The 24,559-nt window shown below is 45.0% G+C and overlaps 1 protein-coding gene across 2 annotated transcripts; it reads left to right on the top strand.

Moving 5' to 3' along the window:
- Positions 1–11,558: 11,558 nt before the first annotated feature.
- Positions 11,559–22,917, top strand: C1s (complement C1s). Of its 2 annotated transcripts, none has more exons than XM_026403304.1 (12): positions 11,559–11,724; positions 12,570–12,681; positions 12,924–13,131; positions 13,325–13,502; positions 14,369–14,494; positions 15,490–15,689; positions 16,047–16,200; positions 16,573–16,688; positions 17,093–17,171; positions 18,272–18,400; positions 19,688–19,762; positions 21,761–22,917. In XM_026403304.1, the coding sequence occupies exons 2-12, from the start codon at positions 12,659–12,661 to the stop codon at positions 22,558–22,560; spliced, it is 2,088 nt and encodes a 695-aa protein (XP_026259089.1). In that variant the 5' UTR covers positions 11,559–11,724; positions 12,570–12,658; the 3' UTR covers positions 22,561–22,917. The 2 variants fall into 2 exon arrangements, with proteins under 2 accessions (XP_026259089.1, XP_026259090.1); XM_026403305.1 differs by lacking the exon at positions 11,559–11,724 and adding an exon at positions 12,192–12,216 and having other exon boundaries at positions 12,573–12,681.
- Positions 22,918–24,559: the final 1,642 nt, after the last annotated feature.

Below are 24,559 nucleotides of genomic sequence, written 5' to 3'. Positions count from 1 at the left end.
GCGCCCTTTTATGCTTTACATTTGGTGCTGAAACCTGGGAGGAGTTTGAGCCTCTCCGCAGCCTTCTCTCCCCCAACCCTTAGGGTCTGAGGCTGCTCCTCTCCACTGAAGGAACCAGCCAAAGGAACGACTGGATCCCTAGACCACTTGCCCTCATCCGATCCAGCAGAGTGGGGTAAGTCATTTTCTCTTTGATCTTTTGACTCCTTCCCATTTGTGGGGATTCTGTCTGTAAATTATGTACGTGTCAGAGACTCCCCTTCAACCTGTCTGTCTGGGCCCCCAGTGGATTGTAGAGACCTCTCAATCCCTGGCCAGTCCACTCCATTCTCTGGTAAGCAGAGTGGGATGCCTTTTTCCTTCCTGCTCACCCCCAGGTGTGGAAAGATCATGGGAAACACTGAGTCTACTCTGGACCCCCAAACTCCCTTGGGGTGTCTATACATGAATTTTTCCAAATTGGGACTCGATCAGGACTTACACTGTCAATGGGTCCTTTTCTATTCCACTGGGGCCTGACCACAATACACTTTAGATAATGGCTCTAAATGGCCTCCTGAGGGGACTTTTGATTTTAAAATCCTGACTGATTTAGACAATTTCTGCTGACAGACGGAAAAGTGGTTAGAGATTCCTTATGTTCAGGCCTTTTGGGATTTATGCTCCCGTCCCTCTTTCTGCTCCACCTGTCCCACTTTCCAAGTTCTTCTTGCTAAAGAAACTCCTCCTTCCAAGTCCACCTCTGCTCCTGACCCAGACCCCTCTCCACTTATTGAACCTCCTGAGACACTCTTCTCACCACCCCCAAGACCCTCCTATCCTGATCCTCCTCCTTATTTGGAACAGGCTCCACCAGAGTTAAACCACTTTCCTTCCCTTGTCTCTTCCTCATAAGTGCCCATACCAGGTCTCACCAAATGACCCAAGACCCTGAACGTCTCTATCCTCTCGATGAGGTGGCAGGATCTGAGGGCATGTCCCTTTTTTTCTATAAGACCCCTCCCAAATCGAAAAGCGCTTAGCTTCTTTTCTGCTGACTCCACTACCTATATCAAAGAATTTAAATACCTTTCCCAAGTCTATGACCTTACTTGGCATGATGTCCATGTCATTCTTACCTCCACCCGTACCCCACATGAACACCCTCAAGTCCAGGTAGCTACACAGAACCATGCAGACAAGGTTCATTTGACCCATGACACCATGCCTACAGGTGCAGCCGCAGTCCCTGACACCAATCCTGATTGGGACTATCAAAATGGACAGGGCTGATGCCGCTGTACTCAGATGATACAATGTCTGCTGGCAGGCACACAGGTAGTTTCTAATAAGGTTGTTAATTTTGATAAACTGAGAGAAGTCACTCAGGAGCCTGATGAGAATCCTGCAACGTTCTTTAACCGCTTAACGGAGGCCCTTGTTCTCTATACTAGATTAGAACCTAAATCTCCCTCTGGGGCAACCATTCTGGCCACTCATTTTATCACCAATCAGCCCCTGATATAAGAAAAAAGCTAACACGTGCTGAAGATGGTCCCCAAACCCCCATCCGAGATCTGGTGAAAATGGCCTTTAAAGATTACAGTGCCTATGAGGAAACAGCCAAACTCAGCCAACAGGCTCACTTACAGAAAAAGGTGCCACTCCAGACACAAGCCCTGGTAGCAGCTCTGCGGCCAGCCTGGGGCCCTGCTGGGGCTCCCAGGGGTCCTCAGAAGTCTGCCCCAGTTGGGGCCTGCTTCAAATGTGGACAATAAGGCCACTGGGCCTGCCATTACCCTAAGCTGCAGCCCCCCCTTCTTAGCCGTGCCCCAGCTGCAAGCAGCTGGGACATTGGAAGAGTGACCATCCCTTGGCTGGTCCCTCCCTGGTGCCTCAATGTAGGGATATGGCTGGACAGGTAGTCCCTTCTCTTGAGCTTCTGGGACTGGTTGACAACTGAAGAAGCCCAGACTCGAGGACCCCCATAACCCTCTCTGAGCCCAGGGTAGTCCTCCAGGTAGTGGGTAAGTCCATGACCTTCCTGTGGACACAGGGGCTACCTATTCTGTCTTGCCTGCTCACTCTAGGCATTTATATCCCTCCCAGATCTCAGTCCTGGGGATAGATGGAACACCCTCCTTCCCAAAGAAGATAGCCAGTCTGACATGCTCCCTAGAGGGACATCCTTCTACCCACTCCTCTTTAGTTACCTCTTCCTATTCAGTTCCCCTTCTAGGATGAGATGTTCTCTAGCTCTTGGGGGCTAGCCTTCAGCTCTCACCCCATGCCCCTACTACCCAACTCCTCCTCCCCTTGATTCAGTCCACAATAGACACACCCTCCTCCATCACCACTTTTCCCCTCACATCAGGCCTCATAGACCCCCAAGTCTGGGATGCCTTCAAACTGGTAATAGCAACACACCATCAACCAGTGCAGATTCTATGTTCCCTTCTCGACCTCAATTTCCCATTTCTCTCCCTCACCGCAGGGGACTCAAACCCATCATCCAGTGACTACTAGATCAAGGCCTTCTCATTCCCGAAAACTCTCCCTGCAACATTCAGATCCTACCTGTCAGCAAACCATCAGAAGCATGCCGCTTGGTACAAGATCTCTGTTTAGTCAATGAAGTGGTTGTTCCCCTTCATCCAGTGGTCCCTAATCCTTTATCCTCCTCTCTCACATACTCCCCTCAACCTCTCATTTCACAGTTTTAGATCTCAAAGATGCCTTCTTCACAGTCCAGCTTCATCCAGATTCTTACTTCCTCTTTGCTCTCACCTGGGAGGACTCTGACACTCTCACATCACGTCAACTAACCTGGACTATCCTCCCTCAAGGCTTCCGGGATAGTCCCCACTTGTTTGGAAAGCACTGGCCTGAGATTTAGCTACCTGTGATCTCAGAGTCAGTACCCTCCTACAATATGTAGATAACCTCCTCTTATGCATCCCATCTTCAAAGACTTCTCAGGAACACACTGCCCAGCTACTCAAATTTTTAGGTTCCAGAGGATACCGAGTTTCCCCAGCCACAGCTTGACTCTAGGTCCCCTTGGTTACCTACCTGGGCATTCTTCTAACTTGTACCTCCAAAAGCCTCATTGTAGACAGAAGCCAAGCTCTCAGGAGCTTGCAGCCTACTGAGTCAGCAGATCAGATCCTCTCATTTTGGGGGCTTGCTGGATTCTTCCGACATTGGTTTCCCAACTTTGCTCTTCTTGCCAATCCCCTTTACCTGGCAGCTAAAGACACTCCTGTTGGACCATTGACATCACCAGCCCAGGTCTCTAGATCTTTCTTCAACTCAGAGATGCTTTGATCTCCTCACTTCCACTATCCCTACCCAACCTCAACCGTCCCTTCCACCTCTCTACAGATGAAAAACAAGGGATTACCACTGGTCTTCTGGCCCAGCCCATTGGACCCTCCTACAGTCCTGTAGCATATCTCTCTAAACAGCTTGACTCTAAGGTACAGGGATGGCTGCCCTGCTTCTGGGCCCTCACTGTAGTGGCCAAACTTACCAAAGAATCTCTAAAGTTAACCCTCCTTCAACCTTTGACCTTCTTTTTTACCCATAGGCTTCAGAACCTCCTTGGACATAAATCTCTCTCCCTCCTGGGCCCATCCCGAATTCAGGAGTTTCATTTACTTTTCATTGAAAACCCCACCATTTCCCTTTGTGCCTCTCCACCCCTTACCTCGGCTTCTCTTCTCCCAATGTCTGGTTTTACCCATCCACCTATGTACTCTTGTCCTCAAGTCCTGGAGGCCTTACATATACCTCAGGAAGGCCTCTTCAACCACCCTTTGAAGGTGGCAACAGACTTGACATTTTTTTCTTAATTTTTTTTAGTTGTAGTTGGATACAATATCTTTATTTTGTTTATTTATTTTTATGTGGTGCTGAAGATCGAACCAGCACCTCATACATGCTAGGCAAGTGCTCTACCGCTGAGCCCCAGCCCCAGCCCCAGCCCCAGACTTTACAATTTTTGTAGATGGAAGCTCAACTGTTGGGCCAGACAATCGCTGCAGAGCAGCCTATGTCATGGTTTCTGCTTCGGCTCTCCTGGAGGCCAGCTGCCTCCCTAGAGTTACAACCTCTCATCCGAGCTCCCCAGCTTTCAAAAGGCAAGTCAGTTAACATCTATACTGACTCCAAATATGCATTTCTTGTTGCACATTCTCACTCAGCCATTTGGAAGGAGAGAGGATTCCTAACACCAAAGGCTTCCCTCTAGTCAATGCCTCTCTCATCTCTAAACTCCTTGAGGCACTCTACCTCCCTTTCCAAATTGCTATTATACACTGCTGGGGTCATCAAACTACTTCTGACCCCATAACCGAGGGACATAACAAGGCTGATGCGATGGCTAGAAGCTTAACCAGCAAGTCGTCCATGGCTCCCATTCTCTTTTTCTCTACGCCCATCAAATTGGCCTATATCCAAATTGACCTCCTGACATGAGGGCGCCAGATCAGAGACAAGAGCTGGATTTTCTTGGGGGATAAGATTGCCCTTCCTCAACTCCAAGCCCAAGATCTCTCCGATATCCACAAGTCACTTCACATGAGTCCCCAACGGCTCTTTCAATTCTCCAGCCTCTCTTTTACCTATCTGGCATGAGTGACTTAATTCAACAGGTCCATTCCACATGCTCGATATGTTCCTCTGTCATGCCTCAAGGGGGCCTACAACCCAAGGTCCCCTCTCATCAGATGCGAGGACACCAACCTGGTGAAGATTGGCAGGTAGATTTTACTCATATGCCCAGACACAAAAAGTTCAGATACCTACTCACCCTGGTTCAAACCTTTTCAGGATGGATTGAGGCTTTCCCAACCTCTCAAAAGACAACAAACACTGTGGCCTTAGTCCTCATTGAGCAGATCATCCCAGGTTTGGCCTTCCAATGTCCATCCAGTCAGACAATGGCCCTGCCTTCACTTCTCAGATAATCAACAGGTCTCAGAAAGCCTCAGCATCTCCTGGAAACTTCACATTCCTTACAGGCTGCAGTCCTAGGGTAAGGTTAAGCAGGTCCACGGGATCCTCAAAGACCACCTTACAAAACTCTCAATTGAGCTTCGAATCTTCTGGCCCAATCTGTTTCTTCTTGTGCCATTTGAATCCCAGCTGCCCCTAGAGCCCCCATAGGGCTCAGTCCCTTTGAATTGCTCCATGGCCGCCCCTTCCTGATTAATTATAACCTTCCCATCCAACCCCTGCTCCTGGCCTCATATCTACCTTATCTCACCTTGCTCTGCAGTCTGCTTTGGGAACACAGGGACTGCCAACCTCCCTGCCCCAGCAGAACTAGTACCCTCTGATGGTCCACTTCAACCAGGAGACTCTATCCTCTCAAAGGAACTCCATCCTTGATCATTGCAACCACGCTGGATGGTACCCCATATGGTGATTCTCACCATCCCTACATCAGCCAAACTATTAGGCCATCCTTCTTGGTATCACATTTCTTGCCTCAAGCTTGCCTCAGGCCCTAAGGCCTGGTTGTGCCAATTGGTGGGACCCACTAAACTCAAAATCATCTGTGGGCCTCCCACTTCTTTTCCTACAGGTCTCCCGACCTGAAAGACGCTGCCTAATCCCTACTGCTGGCGTTTCCAGCTACAGGAGACCTGGGATGGTAAGACCCACACATTAGGAACCGGCGATTGCCAACATGCTGGTTGCCAGACAGTTGTCTCCATTCTACTAACCAGCCTCAGTCTTTCCGGCGAGCACCCTTCCTCTGCCTCCTGTATGACCAAACCAAGCGGTACTGCAAGTCCCGACCAGATATTTATGGAGGATGCCCTCACACTTCCTGCAATATGCACAAGCTCAGAGAGACCACCCAAACCCAATTCCTATATGCCTATTCTGGAGGTAGGACCTATCTGAACATCAGAGATCCCTGAGACAATCGCTGGGCAGCAGGAGTAGAGAGAAAGCTGTACATATGGCCCTGGGACATTTCCCCCTCCGGAACTCTTAAGATTTTCCACACCTACACTTGAGTGATTCCTCAGCTCCACCAATAAATCCTCCAGAAAAAACTGCCCTCATTCACCACTAGGGGCACACGAGGCAGACAAGGGAGACCATTTTTATTTCTGGCCCTAGTACAATGTCAGAGGTTACAACTCCTAAACTACTCCAGTGTCAATAATATTTCTGATTGTTTTCTGTGTGCTGCTCTGGATCACCCCCTTTAACGGCAGTCCCTCTGACCTTTCCTCTTCCAAGGGGGTGATGCCTCTCTGCCTCTGACGGGGATCCCCCTCTTTGACAATCCCCCGCAGCAGCAGCAAAATCTTTTTTTTTTCTTTTTTTTAATTTTTATTGGTTGTTCACAACATTACAAAGCTCTTGACATATCATATTTCATACATTAGATTGAAGTGGGTTATGAACTCCCAATTTTACCCCAAATGCAGATTGCAGAATCACGTCGGTTACACATCCACAATTTTACATAATGCCCAATTAGTAATTGTTGTATTCTGCTACCTTTCCTATCCCCTACTATCCCCCCTCCCCTCCCCTCCCATCTTCTCTCTCTACCCCATCTACTGTAATTCATTTCTCTCCTTGTTTATTTTCCCATTCCCCTCACAACCTCTTATATGTAATTTTGTATAGCAATGAGGGTCTCCCTTCATTTCCATGCAATTTCCCTTTTCTCTCCCTTTCCCTCCCATCTCATGTCTCTGTTTAATGTTAATCTTTTCTTCCTGCTCTTCTTCCCTCTCTGTTCATAGTTGCTCTCATTATATCAAAGAAGACATTTGGTATTTGTTTTTTAGGGATTGACTAGCTTCACTAAGCATAATCTGCTCTAGTGCCATCCATTTCCCTGCAAATTCTATGATTTTGTCATTTTTTATTGAGCAGCAAAATCTTTCCATCTGCTATGCCTCCCAAACTGTCTCCAGATGCAACTGACTATTATGGTGTCCTCTCAAGTCCCAGCACCCCCAGGAATTTTCTTTTGGTGTAATGAGACATTGATGAAAGTCATCAACTCCTCTAACTGCCACTCCTTTCTGTACCCCTGTCACCCCAGTTCCTCAACTTACATTCTCTGGACAGGCTGAGTTTCTCTCATTGAGCCTGCCTTCACCCACTAGATCTAAACGGGCTGCCTTTCTTCCAGTGATCATAGGCATATTCCTCTTGCCTTATCTCTGGCTGCCTCAGATATCGGGGCCAGGGCATCAGGCAATAGCTTAACCACAACTAAAGAGCTTGAAGAAAAATTACAGCTAGCGATTGAAGCCTCTGCCAACTTTCTGGCATCTCTCCCAAGACAAATAACATCGCTCCAAAACAGGCAGGCCCTAGACCTACTCACTGATGACAAAGTGGTACCTGTCTGTTCCTCAGGGAAGAATGTTGCTCTGACATCAATGAGACCAGCCTAGTAGAAGAAAACATCGATGTGCTACGATAGCTGAGTGAAGAACTGAAACGAAGGCAGCAGCAGTCTACCTCATTCCTCCTGGGATGGTGTAACTCAGCCCTCGCTGCTTGGTTGGGTCTGATTGTTGGCCCCATCCTTATGACCTGTGTCTTGCTAATGATTGCTCCTTGTCTTAGATTTATCCAAAACCGCATCAGCAAAGTCTCATGGGTGGCAGTAAATCAGATGCTCCTCCACCCCTACAGCCACCTTCCCAATAAGCCCCCAACTCTTGACCTTCCCTAGACAATGCCCCCCTACCAGCAGGAAGTAGCCAGATTAGAACAGCGCCCTATAACATCAAAGAGGTCGGGATGTCCAGCAGCAGCTTTCCCTTCCTTTTCCCTTCCCCTTTCCCCTCCCCATCCCATGGTGGCCATAGGCAGGGACTTTTCACCTGGCTGAAGAGAACTGGGCCTTAAACTTGCCCCTAAACTCTGCTTGGCCAACCCGCTAACAGTAGTAACAATTTAGTTGGTCTAGGCCCTCCTACCTCCAGTGACCTATATAGATATTGTTTTCGCCTCTCGCTCGTGGGACTTCCCCAGCCGTCACCCTTTCATGGACGGGTGAAACTCGCCCCAGAGCATCCCCCCTTCCCAATAAAACTCCTTTTGATGTCTTATTCTTTTTTTTTTTTTTTTTTTTTTTAAAGAGAGAGTGAGAGGAGAGAGAGAGAGAGAGAGAGAGAGAGAGAGAGAGAGAATTTTTAATATTTATTTTCTAGTTCTCGGCGGACACAACATCTTTGTTGGTATGTGGTGCTGAGGATCGAACCCGGGCCGCACGCATGCCAGGCGAGCGCGCTACCGCTTGAGCCACATCTCCAGCCCTTGATGTCTTATTCTTGTTCTGTGGTTCCTGGCGTCTCCTCTCCTTTTCTGCTTTACTGCTTCTTTCCCCAGGTCATAAACCGACAGTGCTGGGACCTACTGCTATATTCTTTGTGGCCATCAGCCTTCACCCCCATGGGCAAAATGGACTGGAAGGAAGGGCAGAGGCCAGGTTCTCTTTGGCATTTTTTTTTTTTAAAGCCCAGGAAGCTCTTCTGGGATCCCCCCCCCGCCCCCCAGTTTAGGGCTGGTGTCCTTGACCACAGTGAGATGATCTGTGGCTGCCTGGGGCCAGGCTGAGAAACAGTGCTGGAGTGCCTGCACTGGTTTAAAGGTTGAAATCTTTTTTAATCCTTTCTTTGGGTGTCCTGCTATATTGCACACCAGAGGTACTTCCTTTTGGCACCTTCAACTTAGTTCCTGACAGTTCAGACCCCTTATCATGCAACTGCATAAATGCCTGTACATCCAGAATCTCTTTCATATATACTTTACCCCTGACAGACCAACTTCAACTTCAAAACTGCATAATAATCCCCAAAAAACCATTCAAAGGCTATAATACATCACAGTAAACCATTTTTGTCTTAGACAGTCTTCTACCTATTATGGCCCATTCTGCCAAAGTTTCTCTGCTCAAGAGACTACTGGCAAGATCAGTGTAGCATGGGCCACCATGTCTTAAATGGCCAGTAACAGGGGGAAAAAAAAAAAAAAAAAAGCAGACAAGAGAAGATCACCGAAACCAGGGCTGACAGAGGGCAACCTTTATAAGAGACAGACCTGCAGGTACAAATTTTTTTCACTTACTTTACCTTTGACAGACCAACTATCGGCATCAAATCAATATTGGCATCAGATTTGCTATTTTTAGGTCAGGAGCCATTTTATCCGAGGTTCCAAAGTTTTGATTCTGAGGCAAAGCTGCTTAACCTCCTGTAAGAACAGGTGCCTGCTATCAACCCCACCCCTCTGAACTCCTAAGCAGCTTATGAGATTGCTCTTGTGAGTTATAAAGCCACTCTGTGAGCACAGACAGGCTGCTGCTCTCCTCAGGGGGACAGCCTTGTTGATATCCCTCATGTTACCAACAATAAATCTCTCGTGTGATGTTCTGGTATGTGGCATGGTCCTTGGACTTTGTGTGGACTCTGCGACTGTCCTTTTACCAACTCCAACTGTAAGATTGTATAATAATCCAGAAAGTTATTCAAAAGCCAGATCATTACTATAAAACATTATTTTAGACAGGCTTATAACTGTAGGTGGCCCTTTCTTCAACTTACTTTACCTCTGACAGACCAACTCCAATTGCATGATTATACAAAAAAGAAACAGAGAGACAACCAGAGGAGCCCCAAAACCATGGCTGAAGGACAGGAACCTTTAAATTGACCAGCCAAGATCTTTCCCAAGACATTACCTATAGGATCAGTGCAGTATGGGTTATATCTAAAAAGGGACAGTAACGGATACAAACAGAACAAAAATACAGACAGACAACCAGAGAGAAACAGATGAGAACCTAGAACAGACCAGAAAGGGGTAAATATCCCTAGGTTCTTGAGTCCCGCTTAACCATGACTCCTACACCAGTGGTGCCAGAGACGTCCTCACAAAGAGGGACTAGATGTTCCCATAAAGAAGAACCAGAAGTGTTGGCATCAAGAGTCTTGGTGTGCACATGGGGACTTACCAAGTGGCCAAGGTTACTGCGACTTTCCTGAGATCAGTTTCCTTAAGTGGACTACTATGGAGCAACCTATACTGTTCACAGAGAGGATGTGGGGGTTCCCTGAAGCAAAAGGAGCTTCGGCAGCTGCTGAGATCATCCCTCAGTCCCTCCCTTTGTCACAGGAACAGCTCCTAGGGTTCAACCTGGGGCAGACCCATTTGTCTCCTAACTCTCTTAGCAAGTTGGCCTTACATCCTCAGTATGGCCTTGGAGAGCCAGGCCTGCCCCAGGAAACTGGAATTCGAGTTGTTCTCGGGTTCCTCCTGGGGTACCAAATTTGTTGCCAAAAGCTTGGTCCTTGCCCCTAATGGCAATCCGATAACTAGAACACAGTTTTGAGAAAAAGGAAAGAAGGTTTATTGCTTTGCTAGCAAAGGAGAAACAGGGAACTCCTGTCCCAAAGGCTGTGATTCTGCCCATCAGCAGCAACAAGGCTTTTAATTAGGAATTCAAAGACTACACTCCACGTATTCTCTTCGAGTTGTAATTCACTTGTTAATTTTGGAGATAGTCCTCTCTGAGGTCTTCTGGTGCCATCCCCAAAGTCTGGATTATTTCTTCCTCTGGTGGGTGAGTGCTCAGGGACAGGAAGGGGAAGGAAGGTAATCCTGTTTCCCCTGAGATTAAGGAGAGGGAGAGATTTCGGATGAGCAGGGGAAGAAGAAAGAAACATGTCTATTTTAAAAATAAGTTGCAGTGACAGGGCAGTAAGGGTGATATTAAAAGGTCCTCGTTATTGGATTGCATCAGGGGCAAGGACCGTGTTTTTGGTCACACCTGGAGCAAGGCAAAGAAGGAGATGTTACTTAGTTTGGGGTCCACATATATCATTGTCTTAGTAAAATCCATCCTGCTTCTCAAAGCACATCTGGCCCCAAAGGTAATAGTTGAGAGGTTGGGTTTTGTCTCTCTCTTTTTATTTTTTAATGTTTTAATTATAGTTGGACACAGTACCTTTATTTTATTTATTTATTTTTAATGTGGTGCTGAGGAGTGAACCCAGTGCCTCAAATGTGCCAGGCAAGCACTCTAACACTGAGCCCCAACCCCAACCCTGGGATTTATCTTGATTGGTGGCTAGCATCGAGATGTTTGGGAAGAGGTTTTAGGAAGAGGAAAATACATCATCTGGGGCCTAGGTATAAATCAGTATCCAACCATTCAATTTGCCTTGAAGGTTGGGATGAACTGCACTTGGGACAACTCCTCTTCCTTAATCCATGATTCACAGGGAGAGGGTTGAACTTTATGGGTTTGGTTTTTTTTCTCCTAGTATCAATTCCCTCCTTTTCCCATAAGTCACCTGATTTCCCTGAAAACTCTGAAACACACCCTTTGGCTGGGAAAGAGCATTAGGCAATCTGTGAAATTCCCCCATTCCTCCTTTCTCCCCTGGAACTTGAGCCTGGGAGGAAGATGCAGTTCTCGTTTCAAAAGCAGAGGGAGCTCCAGGATCAAGGCTGAATAACCCTTCCTCTGTGTCATGGTCTCCCAGCCCCCTCTTTGTTGAGATCAGGGAATTTCGGACATGCACACTTGGATAGAGAATGTACAGAACCAGGACAGGGAGGTCTGCCGGAAGTTCCTGCAGAGGGAGCATCGAGGCCAAGCCGTTGCTCCTGGGAGCCAGCAGGGTCGCCCAGCATGACCACTGGCAGGAGCGAGAGGGCTGACCCACTTGCTCCCATCAGTTTCTGAAGGTAAAAACTTTAAAAATGAAGAGCAGAGCTTTGAGGGAGGGGAAAAGAAAGGCAGAGAACCACACAGAGAAAGGTTTGGGGCAAAGATGGTGGGCTGGAAAGAGAAGAATAAAAAAAGACAGAATTAGAGACAACCCATTTCTCCTAGGCTGATCCCATCCACCCCGCTTTACCCCATCACAGTACCATTGTTTTCAGGGTTAAAAGCTATTTTGGCAGGACTTTTCTAGGAAGATATCCTCTCTTAGTAAAGGAAAAAACAAACTAACTCTGGAAGATTTTGTTTCTTGTCATTAGCTGCCCCTTCTCTCCTTCCTTTTGCAATCCTGTCTCGGTGGGGGCAGCACTTCCCCTCTCAGACCATTTCTCCCAAGGACCCTGCCCTCCCCTATTGAAAGAATCTCATTCCTCCATCAGTGGTCATTGGGGACATCCACAGAAACCCATGTTATACTAACCATAGTAAAGAGGGCTGACTTGAAGTGATAAAAGGTTTGTGGTGGAAAAAGGAGGGGAACTATCTTAGCCGGATGGTCAGGTGGGCAGACTCCTGAAAACCTGGGTGGGAATGGGGCTATTGTTCTGTGAGGCCAGGAGAGAGACTGATTGAGGGGGCCTAGAGGTGAGGAACAGAAAAGAAGAAAACTGGGAGAAACTACTTGCTCTGGAGAAAAGTTGGGAGGAAGTCAGAGCAGCAATGGGAGAAAGATAGGATTTAGTTCCAGTGTAGAAAATTAGTGAAGTCTGACCAGGGAGGGTGTGAGAGGCCAGGTGTCATATGTGAAGACTGATAGTGTGGCTCTATTAAACTTATGTTGTTCTTCTGGTGCTTCTCACCACCAAAGCAGGGTGACTGTGTTTGACAGACGGATAGCCAGGCTGTCCACCACTTTAGCTCCAAAGTCCAGAGGAACAGAGAGTTAGGTCCAGAGACATGGACACATCGCCAGAGACGTGGTAAGTGATTGGGGGTCTACAGAAATGTTCATGGACTCCAGTCCCTTCATCTTCTCAAGAAAAGGATTTTGATTTGACCTAGGCCTTTTCTTTATTCCAAGCTAAGCTTTTCTTCCATGGCCTGCTAGGTGTCCTTTTCTCTTTTCCTTCCTTCCCTTTGGGACAAATGCTCGAATTCTACAAGAGGCCGCTGGTACCTGGGTTACCCACATGACTGTGCCCCTCCCCCTTTTAAATTTCAGGTGCATTGTCTTGTTTTCTCTTTTGGCACGGGTTTATGCTGAGCCGACCATGTATGGGGAGATCCTGTCCCCTAACTATCCTCAGGCATACCCCAATGAGATAGAGAAATCTTGGGATATAGAAGTTCCTGAAGGGTATGGAATTCACCTCTACTTCACTCATCTGGACATAGAACTGTCAGAGGACTGCGCCTATGACTCAGTGCAGGTATATCACAAACCATGCAGAATGGTGGTGGAAGACCATGGCTGGGGTGGAGGAATGAGAAGGATGATTGGGGGAGAGCCACAGACATTCAGGGAACTGGAGTCAGGTAGTTCTATGGGGGTCAAGGTTCTACTTTATCACCTCCATGCCAAAATATTCCCCTTGAATAACATCATTTTTACTCTTCTCTTAGATAATGTCAGGGGGCACTGAAGAAGGGAAACTCTGTGGAAAGAGGACCAGCAAGAATCCCAACTCCCCAATTGTGGAAGAGTTCCAAATCCCATACAATAAACTTCAGGTGACCTTTAAGTCAGACTTCTCCAACGAGGAACGATTTACTGGGTTTGCTGCATATTATGTTGCCATAGGTAAGACTCGCCCTGATGTGTATGATTTACTGATCCAGCTACAAGATTAGAAAAAGTAAAAATACTGTATTAAATGAGGATTCTATTTATAACTTTTACAAAGTATTGACTTGGCCTGGCTCCTTCCATCAATTCATCAATTACCTTTGTGAATTTCAAACACATGATCATATTTTATTGGTGATTGATGATGTTAATGTTGATAGTAGATAATAAATCTTAATTTATTGAGAACCACTATGAATTGAGTACTATGTTAGAAAATTTCCTATATTCATATGGTCTCAACACTTCAAGGTAGGTATTATTATCTCCATAAAAATATAAAGAAAATGAAAACTATAAAGTTAATCACTTGCCAAAAATTACATAAGGAATGTAGAACACTCAAACCAATTCAAAATGTGGCATTCAAACTTTCAAATTCTGGGCACTTCTATGTCTGTCTCCAGGTTAGAATGAAGTTAGAACTTGTCACAAAGTCAAAGTATTGCTTAGATCTGCTAGAAGGACCAATGTGGTGTAAAGAGATAGATGAACTAATGTCCTCCCTGCAGAAAACAGCACATGTTTGGCCTGCAGAGTGTTGTGTCTGGCACTGAAACACTCTGTATGCAAGAAAAATCAGGGATCTCTGGCATTGAGAGCTCCCTTATAGCAGTACAATGGCAGGGCACAACTTTGGAATCATAGTTCAGGAAAGTAATGTAGAATAATAGCACTCTGAAATGTGGTTCTTTGACAATCTTTAACAGTTAGTGTCTCTCTCTCTCTCTCTCTCTCTCTTTAACCTTTATAGTTTTGGGTTTAACTCCATTCCTCCTTCTAGACTTTTGTGTTTGACCTCAATCTTTTTCTCCTTACAGATGTAAATGAGTGCACAGATTTTGCAGATGTCCCATGTAGCCACTTCTGCAACAACTTCATTGGTGGTTACTTCTGTTCCTGTCCTCCAGAATACTTTCTCCATGATGATATGAGGAATTGTGGAGGTGAGCTTGGCATTAAGAGAGATTCATGTTCCAGGGGATTTGGAATGTATTGAGGCCTCAGAAAGGGCTTTGTCCATCTTCCAATTTTGATTAGGCTCTTCTTTCAGGCATCTATTCTTAGTTACCCATAACTGAGTGGGGAACCATAGGAGGGGAACAAGATAAGGTGTGTTAATCAGCTTTTCATTGCTGTGACAAAATGCTTGAGATAATCAATTTAAAAGGAGGAAATGTGGACTGGGGTTGTGGCTCAGTGGTAGAATGCTTGCCTAGCATGTGTGATGTACTGGGTTTGATCCTCAGCACCACATAAAATAAATGAATGAAGGTATTGTGTCCATCTACAACTGAAAATATATTTTTTTTAAAAAAAAGGAGAAAATGTTTGTTATGGTTCATGCTTTCAGTCCATGGTTGGATGGCTCCATTGTTTGGGTGTGTGGTGAGGGCAGAACATCATGGCAGGAAGCATGTTGTAGAGCAAAATTGCTCACATTATGACAGCCAGGAAGTGAAAGAGAGACAGAAAGAGGTTAGAGTCCCAGTAGTCCCTTCAAGGGCACACCTCCAATAATGTATTTTCTTCCACTAGACTCTACCTTCTAAGGTTCCACCAACTCCTGGTAGTGCCACAGGCTGGTGACCAAGCCGTTAGCATATGGGACTTTGGGAAACATTTAAAATCCAAACAGTTACATAAGAGCCACAGTATAAAGTTAGTTAATTGGAGAAGCAAGATAGATGCCTGTGAAGAGTCTGCCTAAAGTTGTTCATATCCCTATCATAAGAGTGATAGAAATCTCATAGGCATTGGATAGCCCCATTAATAAGCACTGGGTGTATAATTGCTCCGGGTGGGCTCCAGTCAGGGAATGGGTCCTAGATTAGTCTGAATGGAGGACTCTCAGTTTATGACAGAAGGAATCATAGTTTGGTGCAGGAACTTCTTTGCTTGACCCTATATTTGATTTCTCCTTTCTTTTTTTCTCCCTTAGTCAACTGCAGCGGGGATGTGTTTACTACATTGACTGGGGAGATTGCAAGTCCCAATTATCCCAATCCATATCCAGAGAACTCAAGGTGTGAATATCAGATCCAGCTGGAAGAAGGGTTCCAAGTGGTGGTCACTATGCGGAGAGAAGATTTTGATGTGGAACCAGCTGACTCAAAGGGGAACTGCCATGACAGTTTAGTTGTGCGTGGTGGATGATTAATTCTTGCTCTGCCCCCAATTTACTTCTCCTTGAAGATAAAACTATCTTTCTTCCTGCCCCTTATTATCTCCTTTAATTTTTTTTTGCAGTAATGTATATCTAGGCACACACTTTATCACTGAGCTATGCCTCAAGCCCTTTTTATTTTTCTTTTGAAACAGGGCCTTGCTAAGTTGCTGAAGCTGGCTTAGAATTTGCAGTCCTCCTGCCTCAGCCTCCAGAATAGCTGGGATTATAAGCATGTTCCACTGTGCCTGACTGTCCCTTTTATACCTTCCATTTAACCTCTTCCCTTTAAATTCTTTCTCTTATGATTTAATCATTTTGTTTTCTTTCAGTTTGTTGCAAGAAACCAACAATTTGGTCCTTACTGTGGTAATGGATTCCCTGGGCCCCTGACTATTGAAACCAAGAGTAACACTCTTGATATCATCTTTCAAACTGATCTAACAGGGCAAAACAAAGGCTGGAAATTTCGTTACCATGGAGATCGTGAGTAACCTAAAAGTGTTTTTTTTTTAGCTGGTGACATTAAGGTCCTTGAACAATGTAGAATCAAAACAGGTAGACTGTTGTTTGGATAGAATTCTGGGATACATCAATTTCTCCAGAAGATCTAAATCTGTCAGTTATTGATGGAAATGCTTCAACATAGTAATCCTTCAACTAGACCTGAGAATGTGGACAACCTAGGGATGGTTAGTTAGTAACACCATATTATTTTAGTTATCTGCCATAATAGAATGTTAGGCATTGGAATTGAGAACAATTGAATGATTTTAGAAAGTGAGAATGATGTAAATAGAACAGTCTCCAACTATTTAGTAAAAATATTATTTTTGTCCCAACTTTGTCCTTTCTAAGCAAACCCCTGTCCAAAAGAAGTCTCTGCCAATTCATTTTGGGAGCCTGAAAAGGCAAAATATGTGTTTAAAGATATGGTGAAGATAACCTGTAAAGAAGGGTTCGAAGTTGTAGAGGTAAAGTACCATTTGGGCTTCTCCCTAATCTCTGACCAGATCAGGATGAGCATACTGAAATTGTCCAGTCGTTGCCTAACATCCCTGTTTGATTAAGGTATTAACACCTGTTCCATAGAACAGCTCAAGATCTTCAGTCCTAGGTGAGCCATGGGGCTCCTTGGCCAGTTGGGCACTCTCTCTGCCTTCAGCCTTCCTGGGGAAGGGGAGAGGATATGCTGGGACACAGTTGTCTCTTTCAGCCCCAACTCCTGGGTGTTTTGGGTCATTTGCTAAACTGTTCCCAAGCCTTTTTTGGTGAGGAATCCTTGTTAATCCAAGTCCAGAGATCAATTTAATTTTCGGTTTTGATTTCCCATCTCTCTCTGTATAAATTAATGCTGATATCTATAATTGTTCTCTAGGGAAATGTTGGCTCAACATCTTTCTATTCGACTTGTCAAAGCAATGGAAAGTGGAGTAATTCCAAACTGAAATGTCAACGTACGTGTCTCTTCAATGTGGAACTTTTTTTTTTTCTCCCCAAGGGAACTGAAAAATCAGCACATAAAAATTGAGCGTATGGGACGGGGGTTGTGGCTCAGTGGTAGAACGCTTGCCTAGCATGTGCAATATAAAAATAAATAAAATAAAGGCATCGTGTTCATCTACAAATGAAAAAACAAACAATCAACAACAACAACAACAAAAAAAAAAAACCCAAATAACTCTTAGGGTTATGAGAGAGTGGGTTGGGTTTTTAAGGAAAGTCAGTCATGGAAGAATTTCTAGACCCAGACCATGCATGATCCCAGGCCAGCTAGACTAGCAGATTTCTTCTAAAGAAAGTAACTTTGAAGCCGGGTGCCTGTAATCCTAGCGGCTCAGGAGGCTGAGGCAAGAGGATCGCAAATTCAAAGCCAGCCTCAGCAATTTAGTGAGGTGCTAAGCAACTCAGTGAGATCTTATCTTTAATAAAATTCAAAATAGGACTAGGGATGTGGCTCAGTGGTTAAGGACCCCTAAATTCAATCCCGGGTATCCCCCCCCATCACCCCACAGAAAAAGAAACTTTGCCCACCCACCCTCTTTTCCTCCCTCCCTTCCTCCTTCCTAGTACTGGGGCTTGAATCCAGGGCTGCTCTACCACTGAGTTATACTCCTAGTCCATTTTATTCTTTATTTTGAGACAGAGTCTCACAAAGTTGCTCAGACTGTCCTCAAACTTGGGATCCTTGAGCCTCAACCTCTGAGTTGCTGGGAGCACATGCTACCATGCCTGGCTAAGAAAGGGGCTTTGGGATTGGTAGTTAATAGCTCCAAAAGGGTGCCTTCCTGTTTTCTCCAGGACCTCTGCCAACCTCTAAGAACCAGGTTCTTCATTTTAGCTTTCAGTGGGCAGTCTGGATTGGCATATGTCGATGGGCTAGAGAGTGGGTGATGCTGGTTGGAGAGGATGGTCATGGAGAGGTGGTGTGGGAGATTCATTTGGGGTGTGCTTATGGATATGGGGTGGGGAAGAAGTAAGGATGGAACTGACCCCATAACTCTTCCTGGGAAGGGGTAACTGTCCTGACCATCAGTCTCCTCCCTTCCTTTTGTAGCTGTGGACTGTGGCATTCCTGAACCCATTCGGAATGGTAAAGTTGAAGATGCAGAAAATACTTTATATGGTTCTGTCATTCGCTACACTTGTGAGGAGCCATATTACTACATGGAACATGAAGATGGAGGTAGGTTTCTTCTACTAGAGAAAGAGAAAGAAAGGGAATGTGAACATTTAGAGGGCAAACAGTAAATCTTTCTGGGTTGGGGAGGGTTTGTAGAGAAATGGGGGAGACAACACACACTGTCATCCTCTTGGCTTCCAGTAAGGATACAGTTTTCACATGGAGCAGGGTATGTTCTCAAAAAATCCTAAAGGTCACCAACTCAGCTTTGCAGCTACGGTATGAATTCCCCTACAACATTCCTTTCATATGGTTATCCCCCTGGACCAGTTGTTTCATGTAAAACTCACAGGAGAACTTCCAGCTGTATGGCCCACACAGGCGAAGGAGTCAGGGTCACCCCTCCTGAATTTGGCTGGCAACGAAAAGACCACACAAACACAGAAAAACCCTTTTTGGGGTTCAAGGATGGCTCTGGGGCCTCAGCTCCCATGCTGGAGGGCAAGGGGAACAAGGGAGGCATGAGGCAAGAGGCTAGAGAGAGACCACATCCTGAACCCCTGTTTTTATCTAGGGGGGAGACATTCGATAGAAAATTCCACCCAAATAAAGCAAAGAGATTGTGTTACAGCAAATATGGGGGTGTGGCCCAGTCCCATTGGGTGATGCGCACTCCCTTGTGGAGTGAAGGTGAGGCCCACCTGCCTCGAACACAGGATGATGCCAGTTCCACAGCCCCTGATACTCAAGGCTAAGGGGGTGTTCAACTCCTGTTCAAGGCCGCCCCAACACAGCTGCAAGTCGTCATATGGTGGTGACTTTTTTTTTTTTTTTTTTTTTTGGTACTGGAGATTGAATCCAGGAGCACTTTACTATTGAGTTGCATCCTCAATCCTTTTTATTTTTAATTTGCTAAGGCTGGCCTCAAGTTTGCCATCCTCCTGTCTCCGCCTTCTGAGTCTCTGGGGTTACAGGCGTGTGCAACTGTATCCCGCTGATGACTGGTTTTCTTGCAGTAAAGGCCCTGGCAGTGCTAGATGAAACAAAGTAGGCCCTTCTACATTGATTTTCATTATATTATTAACTTTTTAAAAAATTATTTTCCCACATGAAGCACTTTCTCAGTCTCTACCATAACCCTGCTTCCTTCTGCTTTGAAGACTATTCTTTCTTTTTCTTTAGCAAGATAGAGGCCTGAGGGATTATTTGGGGGATGCTCAAGATTATCTTCTAGTTGATTTGTTCTGACCCCCTTCTCAAATCTCAGAGGAGCCCAGGCTCTGCCTGAAAGGAAAAAGTGGGTAAGGGAAGATATGGTGGTGTTGACATGTATCCCTTGTGTGATTCCAGGGGAGTATCGCTGTGCTGTTAACGGGAGCTGGGTGAATGAAGTGCTGGGCACTGAGTTGCCCAAATGTATTCCAGGTAATCAGGGTTTTTGGTGTGGGCAGAGACTGGAGCCACAGGTGCAGTGGAGTGGGGAGTCACCTTCTGAAAGCAGCTGCAATCCTCTTGGGAAAGAGGTCTTCTAGAGTCCAGCACAGTGAAAGGTTGTAACACTGGGCTGTGGGAATTCCCTCAACCACACTGAGTCAGGCCTACTCGAAGCAAAATAGGCAAGTCAGCCAGCACCAGTGAGTGTCAGAGTCAAGACCAGTTGAGCCTGGTGATGAAGATGAGGTAAGCAGATACAGAAATGCTAAAAGCAGGACCTGAAAGTTGAGAGTGAGGAATCAATACTCAGAAAGAAGTGTGGGTATATAGCCTTGTTATTATTTAAAAAAATTCTTTGGGCTGGGGATGTGGCTCAAGCGGTAGCGTGCTCTCCTGGCATGCAGTGGCCCGGGTTCAATCCTCAGCACCACATACAAACAAAGATGTTGTGTCCGCCAAAAACTAAAAAATAAAAGTTAAAAATTCTCTCTCTTCTCTCTCTCTCTCTCTCAAAAAAAAATCTTTTAGTTATAGATGGATACATTACCTTTATTTTATTTATTTATTTTTATGTGGTGCTGAGGATTGAACCCAGTGCTTCACACATGCTAGGCGAGCTCTTTACCACTGAGCCACAACCCCAGCCCCATATAGCCTAGTTATTATACTAAAAGTCTATGTGGCAGCAGGTGTGGTGGTGTATACCTATAATTCCAGCAGCTAGGGAGGCTGAGACAGGAGGATAGTAAGTTCAAAGTCAGCCTCCGCAACTTGGTGAAGTCCTAAGCAACTTAGCAAGACCCTGTCTCAATTAAAAAATCAAAAGGGCTGGGTATATGGCTCAGTGGTTTAGAGCCCCTGGGTTCAATCCCTGGTACAAAAAAGAAAAACAAAAAAAGAAAAGAAAGAAATAAAGAAATCTATGTGGAAAGAAGATATTGAGGAATAAAATAAATGGGGGTTACAGGAAGATCAGAAATCAAGAGTTGAGTAGAAGACAACAGGGCAAAACAAGAATAATAATAATGATCCTAGTAATAATAACAATGCTATTGAAAACTAAAGACCAAGCCAATTTGTTGCATTTATTATCTCTTCCACATCCTTGTAGCAATCCTATGAGGTTTCATTTATGGATGAGTGAATTCAGTAAGAGGCAGGGGCAGGCTTTGAACCCAGCTCTGTCTGAGTACAAAGCTCATTATGCTCAATTCAAAATCTATTCAGACTGTCTAACAAGGGACTGATATAATCCAGCTTCATCTGAAACTCAGTACTAGGGAATGGCAAAGCAGTCTTACCTAGAACCAGCCCATGGAGAACAAGAGGTTAAGATCAAAGAAGAGAACTCTCTTGTTTTCCATCATAGGTTGACCTTTGGGTTGCTAGGAGGGAGTCAGGTGCAACCAGGACTTCAGTAAAGAAGGTGTTAAATAGAGGTTACATCTGGGCATCAGTAGAAGGTATAAAGCTTGCCTCCTCTGCAGTCTGTGTGAGGAAGGAGTTTTCCAGCACTGGTTCCCAGTTGGGTGCCTGGCCTCAGTGCTGAACCCCCCCCCCTCTCTTTGAGAGGGGGGTACTGGGGATTGAATTTAAGGGCAATTGACCACTGAGCCACGTCCTCAGCCCTATTTGGTATTTTATTTAGAGACAGAGTGTCACTGAGTTGCTTAGCACCTCACCTTTGCTGAGGCTGTTTTTGAACTGGTGATCATCCTGCTTCAGCGTCCTGAGCTGCTGGGATTACAGGTGTGCATCACCATGACCGGCTGTGCTGAACTACTCTCCTAGAACCTGCTTATGACATTGGCAAAGGGGGATACTTAAGGAAGGCTAGGATAAGTCAATAGAGATGGTTGACCAAATAGGTTGACTGTCTCATACTGGAGAACTCTGCAGCCAGAGGCAAAGGTATTTGAGTGGTTGGAGGATTTGCAGGAGGCCAGCATCATTTCCTGTGCCTCCCATCTTGTTCTTATTCTTTCCTAGTTTGTGGAGTCCCCAGTGAGCCCTTTACAATGCAACAGAGGATATTTGGAGGATCCCGTGCAGATATCAAAAATTTCCCCTGGCAAGTCTTCTTTAAGCACCCGTGGGCTGGCGGGGCTCTCATTGATGAGTACTGGGTACTGACGGCTGCCCACGTTGTGGAGGAAAATCCAGACCCAGCTATGTATGTCGGATCCACAACTGTGAGAACCTCAGGTTTGGACAGCACCCAGATGCTTACTGCTGAACGTGTGATTATTCATCCGAGTTGGCAATCAGTGGATGACTCCAGTTCAAGAACGAATTTTGACAATGACATCGCACTGGTGCAGCTGAGGGACCCTGTGAAAATGGGACCAAATGTCTCCCCCATCTGCCTGCCAGGCACCTCCTCAGAATACAACCTCTTGCCAAGAAACCTGGGAATGATCTCAGGCTGGGGTCGAACTGAGAAAAGAGATCATGTTCTCTATCTCAGAGGGGCAATGTTACCTGTAGCTCCCTTAGAAAAGTGCCGAGAAGTGAAAGGGGGAAATTCCAAAATGAATGCAGCTGCGTATGTTTTCACTAACAACATGATCTGTGCTGGAGGAGAGAAGGGTGTTGACAGCTGTCAAGGGGACAGTGGTGGGGCTTTTGCTGTACAGGACCCCAATGAAGATACCCCCAAATTCTATGTAGCTGGCCTGGTGTCCTGGGGACCCAAGTGTGGGACCTATGGAATCTACACAAAGGTTAAGAACTATCTTGACTGGATAAAGAAAATCATGCAGGAAAATAAGCCCACTTCTAAGGACTAATCCATTCATATACTGCTAGCTTCTCCAATAGGTATGATTAACCCATTGCTTTCAGTTCATCACAATATTATCATTATTTCACCATGACTGAGAGAAGACAAGGTAGTATCATTGAGCTAGAACTTGATTGTCAAGGTACCTGGCTGGATGTAGAGTTTGATCATAGAACTGTGTTGGTTATCCCCTTGTGGTCTGAGTACCTGTTATAGATCCAACATGAAGGAGTAAGCCTGTCTTGCACTCTTCAGCAGGAATATCTTAATTTTTTTGGTTCTTCTTTACCAGTTTGAATTTGCAGTTGCTTTATCATTCTCAGTACCCATTATCTACTTACAATAAAGCATGCTTATAATCCAATTTTGGTTGACTTTCTTTATTCTATATCAGTAGTCCAGAACTATAGGAGGGGAATGGGATAAGAGCACTGCTGAATCAAGGGTTTCAAGCATATAGTAACTCATATTTAATTGTCATGAAAATAGGGAATTCAGCTTTTCTTCCCTCTTCCCTTTTCTTCTGAGATTTACTGAATATTTTGAACAGTTGGAATTAGCTGTTTAATATATTCTTTAAGTATGAATTCTTTCAATGTCACCTGAAAATTAATTTTAATATTCATTTGCATAATACAATATTATGACTTAAAAAAGAAAAACCAAAGAAATTCAGAGATCTGGGAGTGGTGGGCACACCTGTAATCCCAGCAATCCCAACAATTCAAGAAGCTGAAGCAGGAAGATTGCAAATAGGAAGCCATTCTCGCTTCCTATTTATTTATTTATTTTTTGGTACTAGGAATTAAATCCAGGGATGCTTACCACTGAGCTACATCCTCAGTCCTTTTTATTTCTACTTTTTTTTTTTTTTTTGGTACCAGGGATTGAACCCTGGGGCACTTTACCATCGAGTCACTTCCTCAGCCTTTTTTTGTTTTTTATTTTGTGACAGGATCTCACTAAGTTGCTGAGGGCCTTGTTAATTTGCCAAGGCTGGCCTTGAACTTGTGATCCTCCTGTCTCAACCTCCCAAACTGCTGGAATTACAGTTATGCACCACTGCACCCAGCCAGCCTTAACAATTTATCAAGACCCTGTCTCTAAATAAATAAATAAATAAACAAAATTTAATAAAAAGGGCTGGGAATATAGCTCAGTGATAGAGCACTTTTTTTTTAAGAGAGAGTGAGAGATAATTTTTTAATATTTACTTATTTTTTTTTTTAGTTTTCGGCAGACACAACATCTCTGTTTGTATGTGGTGCTGAGGATCGAACCCGGGCTGCACGCATGCCAGGCGAGTGCGCTACCACTTGAGCCACATCCCTAGCCCTGATAGAGCACTTTATAGCATGTGGAAGACCCTGGGTTAAATCCCCAGTACAGCAAAAGAAAAAAATGTTCGGTATTTTCTTGTCTGCTTTCTTGGTAGTTTTGATTTTTCAATAAGGTAGTAAATTGAAGTGGACTCTGTACCAACTGTAGCTGAAAGTTCACTGATGATGGACCCAGAGACTTTACCTGCTATTTTCTAGGGAAGAGAAATTTAGCAAAACAAAGCAAAGCAAAATAAAACAAACAAATAAACAAACAAAACTCCTCTTCAAATAATAACTAGGCTGAGGAATGAGGATTGCAAGTTTGAGGCCAGCCTCAGCAATTTAGCAAGGCCATAAACAACTTAGCAAGATGCTATCTCAAAATGAAAAGGGATAGAGATATGGCTCAGTGTTTAAGCACCTCTGGGATGAATCCCGGTACCAAAAAAAAAAAAAAAAAAAGGGGGAGAGAGAGAGAGAGAGACACTTTTTTTGGGTGTGTGTGTGTGGGGGGGGTTAAATCCTGAATCTTGGTACCCACCCCCCCCCCAAAAAAAAAAGGAGAGAGAGAGAGAGAGACAGACAGACACTTAGATTTATTTTGAGAGGGGATGCTGGAAATGAAACCAAGATCTCATACGTGGCAAGTTTCATAGTAGGCAAGTGATCTACCACTCACCTACA

This window comes from Urocitellus parryii, chromosome 5, assembly GCF_045843805.1.
Source record: "Urocitellus parryii isolate mUroPar1 chromosome 5, mUroPar1.hap1, whole genome shotgun sequence".
In the NCBI taxonomy this organism is placed as follows: domain Eukaryota; kingdom Metazoa; phylum Chordata; class Mammalia; order Rodentia; family Sciuridae; genus Urocitellus; species Urocitellus parryii.
Note: the sequence above shows the minus strand (reverse complement) of the source record. Positions and strands in the feature narration are given on the sequence as shown.

Coding starts and splice junctions, on each gene's coding strand:
- C1s (XM_026403304.1), top strand. CDS start 12,659: ATGGACACATCGCCAGAGACGTG. Junction 16,201..16,572: donor ATTTCGTTACCATGGAGATC/GTGAGTAACCTA, acceptor GTCCTTTCTAAG/CAAACCCCTGTCCAAAAGAA. Junction 17,172..18,271: donor TTCCAAACTGAAATGTCAAC/GTACGTGTCTCT, acceptor TTCCTTTTGTAG/CTGTGGACTGTGGCATTCCT.